Here is a 13,867-nt window from a genome sequence, read left to right on the forward strand (position 1 = left end):
TAATGCCTCTAGATCATTAAATCAGTAGTCCATGTTCAGGGGGGGAAACACATTATCTTTCTGTAAAAAGTGAAAACACTGCAGTTTGCCTTGAACCATTTGTAAGAGGTTTAACCTTTTGTGAGTTGACATATAAACCCGTAGCGGGACATTCAAATACCACTGTTTCAGCAGCATGTCTTGATTTTTATCAAACATTGTCTCAACAAAGTAATTAATGCATTGTATGTTTAAATACACCATAAAGCTGCCCATATTTGAAAGATACGTCAGCCCGAATGACCAAGTATGACCAGGCTGACTATGGTTTGTGAATTATACATTATATTAATCATTTTTATTATTGTCAGCTGAACCTAAGTGTGTATGGCGGATCTGCCAAATGCGAACCATCATTTGTTGGTTTCAATATATAATTTTTTAAACTACTCATGTGATAGACCATGCTTGCAGGTTGATGGCAAAGGATCTAATATAAGATTGATTTGCCATATTCTGGATGATGCTGATCATGTGTATCTCCAGTTTTAGCCCCTCTTCTGGCCGTATGTTTGGTCTCCATTCAATTGCATTGCAAAGTGTAACCAGCATCACTTTGGAGTACTGGGCATCCCATAAAAATATTATTTTATTCTTCCTTGGTGTCCTCCAGTGTTTTGCACTCTTCGTATGATGTCTCCAAGGTAGCCAAGTCGTAGCTTGATGACCCTTACTTCGAGTGTATGTTGGATAATATAACTTATCTTAGTCAAAAGGGGTGGCTGAGGTTATTGCATGGAATATAGTTTCACTTGTCTGACCCAGAAGTTTGGGATAATTGACAGATATTTTTTTTTTCTATTGTGTAATTACACTACTAACATGATAGTAAAATGTGTTTGTTTTATTCTTTGTATAAGTGATGCTGTATGAATGTGATCTCATACTTTTTAAATATTTCTCTTTGTAAAGAAATCTTTTTATTTCTCCTGCACATTTTACCTTAATATTGACTAGTGCCTGATCAAGAATGCTGCACCAAGGTGACCAGCTGATGGCTCAACGTCCTACTCCTGGCAGAATGCGGCGCTGGGGCAACCTGCTACCGGCTCCCCGGTAAACTATTATTGCCTTGGCCCACCGTTTACCCTGCATTAACTGCTGCTTTTAAAATGTACATAATAGCCATTCAGATAACTTGTCATCCATTTATCAGAAGGATGATTTTAGTCACCTCTTTCAAATTAATTCTCAGTTCCTTCTTAAAAAGGGACACTGAGTAGGTGAGCCCTCTTTTGATATATGTATATCCTTTTTGTCTGTGTACTAGTACCCCACTTTAGTAGAGCAACAGTGAATAATACTATTTGTAGCAGGGCTGTGGAGTCGGAGTCTGAGTCGGAGCTCATTTTGCTGGAGTCGGTATAAAATGCACCGACTCCAACTCCTAAAATATATAATAAATTGGGGACAGTAGTGCAATGCAGAGTGTGATGAAAATTTTTTTCATAGGAATTTGGGAAACTTATGAAATGTCCTATAAATGTCTGTTCTATTCCTGATCTAAGGCTGCATTCACACAGCGTTTTTGCTGCGTTTTTTGAGGATACGTTTTTCTGCTGCAAAAGCAGATCAGCTTTTTAAAAAACCGCATCACCTGAAAGGTTTTTGAGCTCACAGGATCCTCACAAAACAATGTGTCTGAATGTCATATCTTGAAACCCATTGCCTTTGATGGGATGCCCAGAGTCACTGCATTTCACTGAATTATTTTGCCATCAATGTTCGATATGTTTGTGACAAGAAAGAAATTGTTAGCAAGACACTGGCAGTAAAAGATAGTAAAGCTCATCACATCAGCCAGTTTCTCCAGGCCTTAGTGGAAAAAGTTCTGCAAGATTACAAACTCAAAAAAGAACAGGTTCTGGCCATTGTAACGGACAATGCTTCAAACATAAGTACAATTAAACTGATGAATGAGAGTAATGAACAACAGCTAGAAGAAAATTTAGGATTTAGTATGTGTGAGATGGAAGGCCACAGTACTGTTCATGTAACTGAGGAACAACAGAAGAATAGCAAAATAATACTTTAGGATTAGATGATCTTGTTGAAGCTGATTCAAAACACCTTCATATTCATCACATGCGCTGTGTTGTGCATACGCTGCAGCTGGCAATAAGAGATAAGGGTACTTTACACGCTGCGATCTCGCTAGCAAGATCGCAAGCGATCGTACCCGCCCCCGTCGGTTGTGCGACACTGGCAAATCGCTGCCCGTGGCGCACAACCTCATTAGTCCCCGTCACACGGACTTACCTGCCCTGCGACGTCGCTCTGGCCGGCGAACCGCCTCCTTTCTAAGGGGGTGGTTTGTGCGGCGTCACAGCGACGTCACATGGCAGGTGTCCAATAGAAGCGGTGGGGCGGAGATGAGCGGGACGTAACATCCCGCCCATCTCCTTCCTTCCGCATTGCCGGCGGGACGCAGGTAAGGAAATGTTCGTCGCTCCTGCGGTGTCGCACACAGCGATGTGTGGTGGCGCAGGAATGAGAAACAACATCGCCAACAAAGCAGACAACTATTTTTGGTTTCAGGACGATTTCTCCACGGCAAACGATTTTGACCTATTTTGCGATCGTTTAAGGTCGCTCATAGGTATCACACACTGCGATCTCGTTACTGAAGCCGGATGTGCGTCACAAACACCGTGGCACCGACGATAATTCACTAAGTATTTCGCAGCGTGTAAAGCCCCCTTTAGTCTGCAAGAGGGACCCCGGTTTCACACATCCGGGTTTTCGCCGGTTTGGCGGATGCGTCGCACTCCAGTACAGTGTATACAGTACAGTGGCAGCGCGACAAATGACGGTCTCATGCTTTCATGTGACCGGAGCATGTGACCCGGAAGTTGTGGCGCTGCCACTGTACTGTATCCTACTGTAATGGCGTGCGCCACATCTGCCAAACCGGCGAAAAGCCGGATGTGTAAAACTGGGCGGACATGCTGGGAATCTGATTGGAAAAGTGAGGAAGTTGGTTATTGCCGCCAGAATCCCTAAAATTGATTCAATCTTGCAGAGACGTGCTGGGAAAGAGGCAATTGTTGATAAAGTCACTCGGTGAGGCAGGACTTATTTAATGACTGAGCGATTGCTTAAACTAAAATCGTTTTTTATAGATATGGTGAACCCTCAAGTAACCTTAAATGAAGGTCAATAGACACAGGTGGCTGAATTGAAGGAATTGCTTAATCACCCATTTACCGTGACTAAAAAATTACAAGCTGAGGATTTAACTCCTGGCATTTTTATAAGGGAGTGGAAGAACTTGCTACGTTGCCTGTCCCAAAGAGGAGGTTTAATCGCAGATGCAAGGAGACAGGACGGGACTCAGCACCAATTCCAGAATAGGAAAAATATATTATATTATATTTTTCTTATCCTGGAATTGGTGCCGAGTCCCGTCCTGTCTCCTTGCTATTGCCCCTACGGACCTGCCTGTCCGGTGGACATCCTGCATCCCATCTGAACTGAGCGGATACATATACGGGTGAGCTGAATTTTTCTTTCTTTAATCGCAGATGGCATTTCTGCTTCAATGAAATGGAGAGAGACACAGCTATTGGAAAATACAATTCTTCTGGCAGCTGTTAATGTGGACCCAAGTCATCATATACTGCTTGATGAGCAACTGCTTACTAAAGGAAAAGAAGCTTTGAGTGAGGTAGCAGTTAGGATGAGCGGCTACAGGACTGCCAGGCGCAAGAGGACTTTAGGCCTGACAGTGCTACTGCTGCCATATCTTCATCCTCATCAGATGAGGAGTTTAACTTTGACAAGTATTTGGATGACATGGAGCAGGCAAAGTGTTGCCGCAAGGAAAAAGATTTCACTCCATCGCCTATAGCAAGCAGATCGACCAGATTTCAGTAAAATTTTTAACTTGCTCTCAAAGAAATAGAAAAATTCAACCGTTCATCAAAACGGACTGTGCATGAGACAATTCCTTTATACCCGGAAATTGTTAGAGATGTTGCCCATGTGGTTACGGCTTTGCCTCCAACCCAAGTTACTGTAGAGAGGTTGTTCTCTAGCCTTAAAATTATTAGGTCAGATTTGAGGTCATTTATGAAGGAGGATCTGATGGAGGCAATTCTATTTCTTAGAACAAATTCATAGACTGTACAAATGTTATTTAGTAAGTTTTTGTTGAAAACTGTTTTTTGCCACTTACATAGTATATTACATAGTGTTATATATAACTATGTAATACACTATGTAAGTGGCAAAAAACAGTTTTCAACAAAAACATACTACATAATAACATTTAGTATATTGCTTACCGTATTTTTCGGACCATAAGACGCACTTTTTTTCTTCCAAATTTGGGAGGAAAGTGTGGGGTGCGTCTTATGGTCTGAAGCTGCGGGGTAGGGAGCTGTGGGGAGTCAGCGCTATGCAGTGGGATCACAGGAGGCAGGGAGGGTCGCAGCTACAGGAAGCTGGCGGCTGGAGAAACCACGTGTGCCCGCTGCTTAAAGTCAGTGAATATTCATTAGCTGATCCCCGCCCACCTCTCTCTGCAGTCAGCAGGTGTGAGGAGCAGCAAATCAATAGTTTAATGTAAACAGCGGTCACACGTGGGAGCTCCAGCCGCCGGCTTCCTGCAGAGGCTGGGGAGACTGTGTGTCCGCTGTTTAGGAGGCAGGAGCAGGGGGCCGCTGCAGTCATGTCTGGCCGGGGGAAGTGCAGGTCACTGCAGTGTCCGGGCCAGAGCACACGGCATACCTTCACAGCACAGCCGCAGTCTCTGTGCTGAGGGCTCAAATTACTTTCACTTTGCTCCTGCCTCTGCTCAGTCTCCTGTAGCTGACAAGGACCTACAGTGATGTAATGCAGAGGGGTCGGCCAGAACAGCACAGTGCCCCGCCTCTTTATTACATCACTGCAGGTCCTTGAGATATGGGAGACTTTGTTTGTAATTCCAGGACCAAACTGAAGCATGGTGAGCAGCACATCAGTAAAAGTAAGGCAATAAATGATATAGTATATAAAGGCATTACTGTACACCTGGATGGAGTTGGATCATATATATATATATATATATATATATATATATATATATATATATATATATATATATATATATATATATATATATATATATATATATATTTACACACACACACACACACACACACACACACACACACACACACACACACACTGTATAACTATATACACACACAATATAACTCTATATACACACACACACACACACACACACACTATATAACTATATACACACACACAGTATATAACTCTATATATGCACACACCCGCACACACACCAGATTGGAGGATCACACATATAATGATGGGGAACATACATATTCCACGATGGGGGCCATATATACCTGGAAGGTACCCAGAATGGGGGATATGAGGACAGAATTTGGGGATATTACCTCAGTAACACTGTCAGCAGTAAAATAACAGTGTGTCATGACCACATTCTTTTACTTTAATTTTATTTTTTTTTTCTATTTTTTCCTCCTCTAAAACAAGGGTGCGTCTTATAGTCCGGTGCGTCTTATAGTCCAAAAAATACGGTATATTTAAGTGAAATTTTTTTTGTAGTACAATGTGAACATCAGACATTTAATCATTTTTTTGATACAATAATCAAGATATTTAGATAGAACATAAAATATATTTTTTGGATTTCTACTTTAGAACACAAAAAAACTGTAAATATGTAATAATATATATATATAGATATAGGTATAGGTATAGATATAGGCATAGATATAGGCATAGATATAGGTATAGATATATCTATATCTATACCTATATCTATACATATATCGATATATATATATATATATATATATATATATAAAATATATTATGCATGCACACACAAGATATATATGTTATCCACTGTATATTACATATTGTATTACATATTTACAATTTATTAGTTTTTTGTGTTCTAAAGTTGTATTCCAATAAATATATTTGTTCTATCTAACTATCTTGATTATTGTATCATAAAAATGATTGAATGTCTGATGTTCACATTGTACTACAATAATTTTACTATAAGCAATATACGTATGTGGGAGTCTGAGTCGGTGCAAGGGAAATTGAGGAGTCTAAGGTTTGGCTTACCGACTCCACAGCCCTGATTAGTAGAATACTTTCCGTTTAATAAATGCTGTCTTTATTTTCAGGGCTTCATGCATTAGAAGTTATCATTTTGCATAACCTTAGACTTTTTCTCAAGGCCTAATAGGGGGAAGGGATAAATGTGCAAGCCCAATGATCACTATAAATGGAAAATCATAGACAAAAAAACCCCAATGTAGCAAGGATTTACAATTACTATAAAATATCATTAGGTTCCAGTGGTTCTAAGGCACCAATCTAAATCACTTCCCACTATTTGGAGTGAAATCACTTTGTTAGCCAGCAGCTTATCATTATGTGCATCCAGTAAATGTTAATATGTATTCTTTGGGGTTAAAATACTCCTTCAGTTTTTACCTTTCACCTTAAGGCTATGTGCGCACAGTGCGTTTTTGCGCGTTTTTCAGGTGCGTTTTTGGCCTCAAAACTGCATGACTTTGCTTCCCCAGCAAAGTCTATGAGTTTTCATTTTTGCTTTCCGCACACATCTGTTTTTTTTACCTGCGTTTTTGAGTTAAAAAAAAAAAAATGGACATGTCAGTTTTTTTCTGCGTTTTCCCCCCATGCAATGCATTGGAAAAACGCATCAAAACGTAGAGATCAAAAATGCAGCAAAACGCAGCCAAAAACGCACCAAATCGCGGCAAAAACGCATGCGTTTTTTGATGTGTTTTTTCGACGCAGGTGCGTTTTTGTGCGTTTTTAGCGGCCAAAAACGCACAAAAACACACTGTCAAAAAGACGCAGTGTGCGAACCTAGCCTAAAGCTTCCTCTAACCACCTTTGCTCTCATATCTTTTAGACAAGTAAATAGATACTTTATGTTGTCTGTTGTTTAAAGGGAACCTATCACCAGGCTTTTCCCATATAAAGTGCGGCCACCACCAGTAAGCCCTTATATAGAGCATTCTAGAATACTGTATATAAGGGCTTAAGCCAACTGTACACAATGTTCCAAATTATTATGCAAATTATATTTTTCACTGATTTTCCTAAATGGTCAGTGCAAATGACAGTCAGTTTAATGTCATCACCTTTTAGAGTGTACATTGAATTTTATTGAAAAAAAACTCCCAATGATAACAGTATAATCTTCAAGTTTAAAAAAAACCCTCAAAATGCAGTGTTCCAAATTATTAGGCATAGTAGAGTTTCTAAACATTTTATGTTTTAAAGAACTGAAAATCCTCATTTGTGGAATTTGCAGCATTAGGAGGTCACATTCACTGAAATAAAAAGCTATTTAAATCCAAAACATCCTAACAGGCCAAGTTACATGTTAAGATAGCAACCCTTTTTTAATATCACCTTCACAATTCTTGCATCCATTGAACTTGTGAGTTTTTGAAGTTTTTCTGCTTGAATTTCTTTGCATGATGTCAGAATAGCCTCCCAGAGCTGCTGTTTTGATGTGAACTGCCTCCTACTCTTAGGCTATGTGCGCACGTTGCGTAATTACATGCAGTTACACTGCGCTTTGTAGCGCAGCGTAACTGCATGCGTCCTGCGTCCCCTGCATAATCTATTAAGATTATGCAGGAGCCGTGCGCATGTGGCGTCTTAGAGCGCAGCGCTTCGGCTGCTGCCCGAAGCGCGCGTTCTAAGAAGTGACATGTCACTTCTTCCGTGCGCTTTGCCTGCAGCCCCTGCTCTGTCTATGGGAGGAGCTGCAGTCAGAGCGCATGGAATCGGCTTTTTTTTTTTTTCACTACGGACATTTTCTGCAGCAATTTGAAGCGCACGTGTGCTCTTCAGATCGCTGCAGAAATTTCTGCAGTGACTGTACGCAACGTGCGCACATAGCCTTATACCTCTTTTGCTTGATGATACTCCAAAGGTTCTCTATAGGGTTGAGATCAGAGGAAGATGGTGGCCACACTATGAGTTTATCTACTTTTATGCCCATAGCATCAAATGACAGAGGTATTCTTTGCAGCATGAGATGGTGCATTGTCATGCATGAAGATGATTTTTATCCTGAAGGCACATTTCTGCTTTTTGTACCATAGAAGAAAGTTGTCAGTCAGGAACTCTATACACTTTGCAGAGGTCATTTTCACACCTTCAGGAACTTTAAAGGGGCCTACTAGATGTCTTCCCATGATTCCAGCCAAAAACATGACTCCTCCACTTCCTTGCTGACGTCGCAGCCTTGTTGGGACATGGTGGCCATCCGCCAACCATCCACTACTCCATCCATCTGGACCATCCAGGGTTGCTCGACACTCATCACTGTTTGAAAATTAGTCTTCATGTATGTCTGGGCCCACTGCAACCGTTTCTGCTTGTGAGCACTGCTTACGGGTGGCTGAATAGTAGGTTTATGCACCACAGCAATCCTTTTAAAGGATCCTACACCTTGAGGTTCAAGGGACTCCAGAGGCACCAGCAGCTTCAAATATGTTTGCTGGTTTGTAATGGCTTTTTAGCAGCTGCTCTTAATCTGATGGACTTGCCTGGCGAAAACCTTCCTCATATTGCCTTTATCAACACAAACACGTATGTGCTCAGAATCTGCCACAAATCTCTTCGCTGTACGATGATCACGCTTAAAGTTTTCGTGAAATGATCTAATGCCTTCATCCCTTGTCCAAGGTATTGCACTATTTGATGCTTTTTGGTAGCAGAGAGATCCTTTTTCTTTCCCATGTTACTTGAAAACTGTGGCCTGCTTAATATAGTGGAACATCCAGTTTTCCTTTTATTGGACTCACCTGGCAAACTAATTGTCACAGGTATCTGAGATTTATTTCAGTGATCTAAAGAACCCTGATTCACAATACCATCAATGAGATTCATTGAAGGAAAAAAAAATAATCGCTATGACACTTAAATCCAATTTGCATAATAATTTCGAACATGGTGTATAACACAAAAAAGACCATATATTATACTAACCTATGAGGCAGTCCGGTCCGATGGCTGTTCTTCATTCGACACACCTTTTTTGTTCTACTAGTCCTACGTAATCCATACAGTGTCCTCCATTACACTCCTGCATATGCACACTTCTCTTTGCCCTTCCAAGGACAGACAAAAGTACTGTAATAAGCAGATGTGGGGAAAGGTCAAAAAACGCCCGTGCATGCCCAGTACAATGCTGTGCTCTGCCCCAGGCAGGGCAGAGATTAGTGCGCGTGCGCAAGAGTGTCTCATCCAATCCAAACGGAGCAAGACAAGAGAAGGTGCTAGATCAAGACCAACAACACCCGTTGCACTGGACCACCCAGAGGGGAGTATCATAAAGTATTTTTTTATATGTTATGCAGATCGGCTTGGGGACTTATATGCAGCATTTTAGAATAAAACGGCTTTTTTTGGTGTTTTTGTTTTGTTTTTTTATTATGCGGTTTACTGGTCCCATTCATTTTTTTGGGAACTAGGGCTGTGTGATGGCTTATTTTTGGGGTCTTGAGCTGATGTTTTTAATTTTATTTTTTTTGGTAGATGCAATGATTTGATCGCCTCTTATTGCATTTTATTGCAGTGTTGCAGCAACCAAAAAATGCAATTCTGACGTTTTTGTTTTTTTCCTTCTTACACCGTTTACACATCAGATTATTTTATATTTTGAATGGTATGACATTTCTGAACTTGGTGATACCAAATGTGTACTTTTTTTATTGTCATTGTGGCAAAGGGTGGTGACTTGAATTTTTTTTCATATTTTTTTTTTTTTTTTTTTTTACTTTTTGTTTTACACCTCTTCTCGTTTTTACTGGTCCTCTTAGTAGACTTGAACCTGTGATCATCAGCCCTGTTTAGTACAGCAGAAAAGCCCTCTTCCTATGAATGTCTGTGCTTAGCCAGCGTTCACAAGAATTGTCAAGGCAGTGTCAAGGGTATTCAGCTGACCCTCGGCTGTGATGAGATGACAACCCATCGGCACCCCATGATCATGTCAGGGCTGCCGATGGGGGCGAGGAATGACATGCTCCCTGCCGGTTCGTGTTAAATTCGTGTCAGAGATTGACCGTGACATTTATCTAGTTTTTGGTTTTTTTTTTTACAGTTTTTGGAACTACAGTAGATTTACTTACACACACACACACATATATAGAGAATGAAATCAAACAAATGAGTAAAAAAAATTTAGACTGTCACTAAAAATGATAGTCCCTTGTCTGTGAGTGGCAAAAGTTTGTGAAAATTTAAGATTAGCAGATAATTTTAAAGGTGAAATGATACTCTTGTGTTTTCAATCAAGTGACCATCGGGTGTGAATGTGTAACCTGTTTATACATCTGGGATTTATTAAAGTCTAATTTTAAACACACTGGTTTGTCAAAGTATATCATGGCATGAACAAAGAAGATTTCTGAGTATCTTAGAAGAAGAGTTGTCATTCAGCAAAACCCGAAGCTCACAAGTTTTTCTACAAAGAATGGTGAAAATTAATAATTTAAAAGTATTGCCATAGCCAAGTCAGGGGTCCTTCTAATATTTTTCTATAGGATTCAGACCAGGACTCTAAGTGGAGAATGAATACACCAATATAAGAATTGAAGCAGTCTTGTAGGGAGGAATGGACTGATTTTCCCCAAAAATGATTAGATGCAGGTATCGGTGCGGAAAGTGGTCACAGTAGATACTGTGGTTTACATACTTTTGCCACGCAAATTTGTGATATATTATCATCTTCCTCAAAGTCTTAATATCTTTTACTCCTTTACTTAATTTGGTCGTCTTCACCTACTTTTAGGACTTGTGTGAAAATCTGATGTAGATTTGAAGTCAAAATTTTGTAGAATTTATGGTAAACTTTGAAGAATCACTGTATGATAGACCTGCAACTCTGTCCACAAGCATCAGCTCACTATTACTATAGACCTTCTCGTGTTTCATAGTTGAGCTGACTGTCGAATTATAAATTACGGTAATCATTAATTCTTCCTTCTTGTTGAGGCGACAGATCTGCACATATTGTTTTGTCCTTTTTATTCTCATTAGTTGTTATTATAAAGTGTGAAACAAGTGTATTTAACATTTTTTTTTATGTTGTAATTTTCTTACAAAAGATATTGAGGCTTAATTTTCTTTTCATTGTATGAGGTCAAATGCAAAGCTAATGTTTCACAAGGAGACAGAGATTGATAATCGGTAAAGAATGGGCCTCTAATGTGATTTATATCTATAGATTTTATGTCAGGTATGAAAAGTTGCTGTTCAAATTGTAAAGACTGATCCATTAGACCATTAGGAAGCACTTTAAAGCATTTACTACTTCCTTGTTTGCCTGTTTTTAGAAATGTGCATTTTCATCTAACTTTTTTTGTGGGATTTTGATAGTACAAATACAATTAAATACTATGGATTAATTTACCTTTGTTGGTGTAGCAGTAGTTTAGGGTTCTCCTCCATCGTAAAAAATATTTAAGGCTACACACTATTCTGCTGCCATTCTTCTGCTTCTCTTGCACCTGTGATGCCTCCACTTTATTGGGGGTCTTGCTGCATCCTGCTAGTGCATTAGTTCCTTGCCCTGGGCAGGTTATAACTGCTGCCCTCTATTTGCTGTAAGTAATTGCTGAATTTTTGGAGGAGATTTTTATCCCTCTTTTTGTTGATTTTTTATATTTACTGTTTACATCAGTGTAAGGACCCACAAGCATGAGGACCTTTTTAACGTCGGTTGTGGGCAACCGTATTCTGGCCATAATACCATCTGATACCTCATATATTTATATTAAACATTGTTGTATTGGATTGAGCATGCCTGGGATTAAAACCTTTGTGATCAAAAACATTTAAAGCTACAAATTACTAAAAGTATTTTCAAGTTATGATTTAAAGAATTCGATAGGTGAGAGCAATATGTCTGACTTCAGATTTAATAAAGAAAATAATGTCTTTTGTAGTTGGTAGGAATAAAATCTGAAATATTTTTTGCTTTCCTTAAAAGGAACCTGTCACCAGATTTGTCTCTTATAATCTGCTGCCACCTCCAGTAAGTCTTTATATACCGCATTCTAGAGTACTGTATATAAGAGCTTTGGCCACACTGTATAACGTAGAAAAGACCTTTATTATACTCACCTAGGGGCGGTCGGGTCAAACAGGTGTCTCTTTTCGTGGGTTCAGCGGTTCAACCTCTCTGCTGCGATTTCCATCCACTTTCTTCCCAGCTCCGTGTCGATGTCGCATCCTATGACAAATTCACATGCTGGCATTGCGGTCATGCGCAGGCACACTTCGATCTTCTCTGCTGAGGGCAAAACAAAGTACTGTAATGCGCAGGAGCTGTATACCGCCTGTGCATGCGCACTGCAGTACTTTGATCTGCCTTCAGCATTGCAGATCAAAGTGTGCCTGCTCAGGACCGCAATGCTGGCCTGTGAATTTGTCGTAGGACGCGTCAACCACATTGGGCTGGGAAGAAGGAGCAGGCAATCGCAGCAGAGAGAAGCCACCGAACCCGCGAGCAGCGACTCCCATTGGACCCGACTGCCCCTCTTGGTGAGTATAATAAAGGTCTTTTTTTTACATTCTAAACTGTGGCCTTTGCACTTATATACAGCATTGCAGAATTCTGTATATAAGGGATCACTGGTAGTGGCCGCAGCTCATAAGGAAAAAAAACCTGGTGACCAGTTCCCTTTTAATACCTTTTAGTGCCTAAGTGAAATAAATCAAATTGCTAAAATTCTTGACTATTTTTTGTTTTTGTTCTTTTAAACAAATAAGTACAATTCTTGTTATTTGATATTTTATACTAAATACTTTGACATGTTAAAACACACATGCATGTTTCTTCCAGTCACTTTGTGCGCAGTATTCGGCAGAAAAGAGAGAAGATGAAAAGATGTGTGACCATTTAATTAGAGCGGCCAAGTACAGAGATCACGTGACTGCTACCCAGCTGGTCCAAAAGATTATCAATATCCTCACAGACAAACACGGAGCATGGGGAAGTTCTTCAGCAAGGTAAGAGTCACAAATTTTGAATTATGCAGCTTTACTCCACTTAGGAATCCGTCCAGATCAGGAACCTGGAATTTGTTTATAAAGACATTTCCATTGTTGCGAATTAATGCAAGGATAGCCTGGTTAATAATTTTTAGATAGCGCCAGCATAATCTGCAACACCTAGCAAACCGTACCATTACTTCTGGTGGATAATTTGGCGGTTTCTAAAGAGCTCCGTGAGAATTTATGTAATAAGCTATGTGTTGTTTTTTTTTTCACTTTTATTGATGACACTTGACCTTTTCAGCCCCCGGGCGTTTTCCGTTTTTGCGTTTTTTGTTTTTTTGCTCCCCTTCTTCCGAGAGCCGTAACTTTTTTATTTTTCTGTCAATCTTGCCATATAAGGGCTTGTTTTTTGCGGGACGAGTTGCACTTTTAAATGAAACCATAAGTTTTACCATATAGTGTACTGGAAAATAGCAAAAAAATTCAAGTGTGGAAAAACTGCAAAAAAAAAGTGTGATCGCACAATAGTTTTAGGGATATTTTATTCAGTGTTCACTATATGGTAAAACTGATGTATCTTTGTGATGCCTGAGGTCTGTGCGAGTTTGTAGACACCAAACATGTATAGGTTTACTTGTATCTAAGGGGTTAAAAAAAAATCACAAGTTTGTCCAATAAAAGTGAAATACGTTTTGCGCCATTTTCCGAAACCCATAGCGTTCTCATTTTTCTGGATTGATGGCTCAGTGACTGCTTATTTTTTGCATCTCAAACTGACGTT

At 39.8% G+C, this 13,867-nt stretch overlaps 1 protein-coding gene across 2 annotated transcripts in view; it reads left to right on the forward strand.

The window, feature by feature from the left end:
- LRBA (LPS responsive beige-like anchor protein) overlaps positions 1–13,867 on the forward strand; it is an 805,540-nt gene that overhangs the window by 255,253 nt on the left and 536,420 nt on the right. For both annotated transcript variants that reach the window (XM_075347936.1, XM_075347944.1), the window contains exon 34: positions 12,932–13,098. In XM_075347936.1, coding sequence (XP_075204051.1) covers positions 12,932–13,098 — 167 coding nt within the window. The remainder of the gene's footprint in view (positions 1–12,931; positions 13,099–13,867) is intronic.

This window comes from Anomaloglossus baeobatrachus, chromosome 1 (assembly GCF_048569485.1).
Source record: "Anomaloglossus baeobatrachus isolate aAnoBae1 chromosome 1, aAnoBae1.hap1, whole genome shotgun sequence".
Classification (NCBI taxonomy): Eukaryota; Metazoa; Chordata; class Amphibia; order Anura; family Aromobatidae; genus Anomaloglossus; species Anomaloglossus baeobatrachus.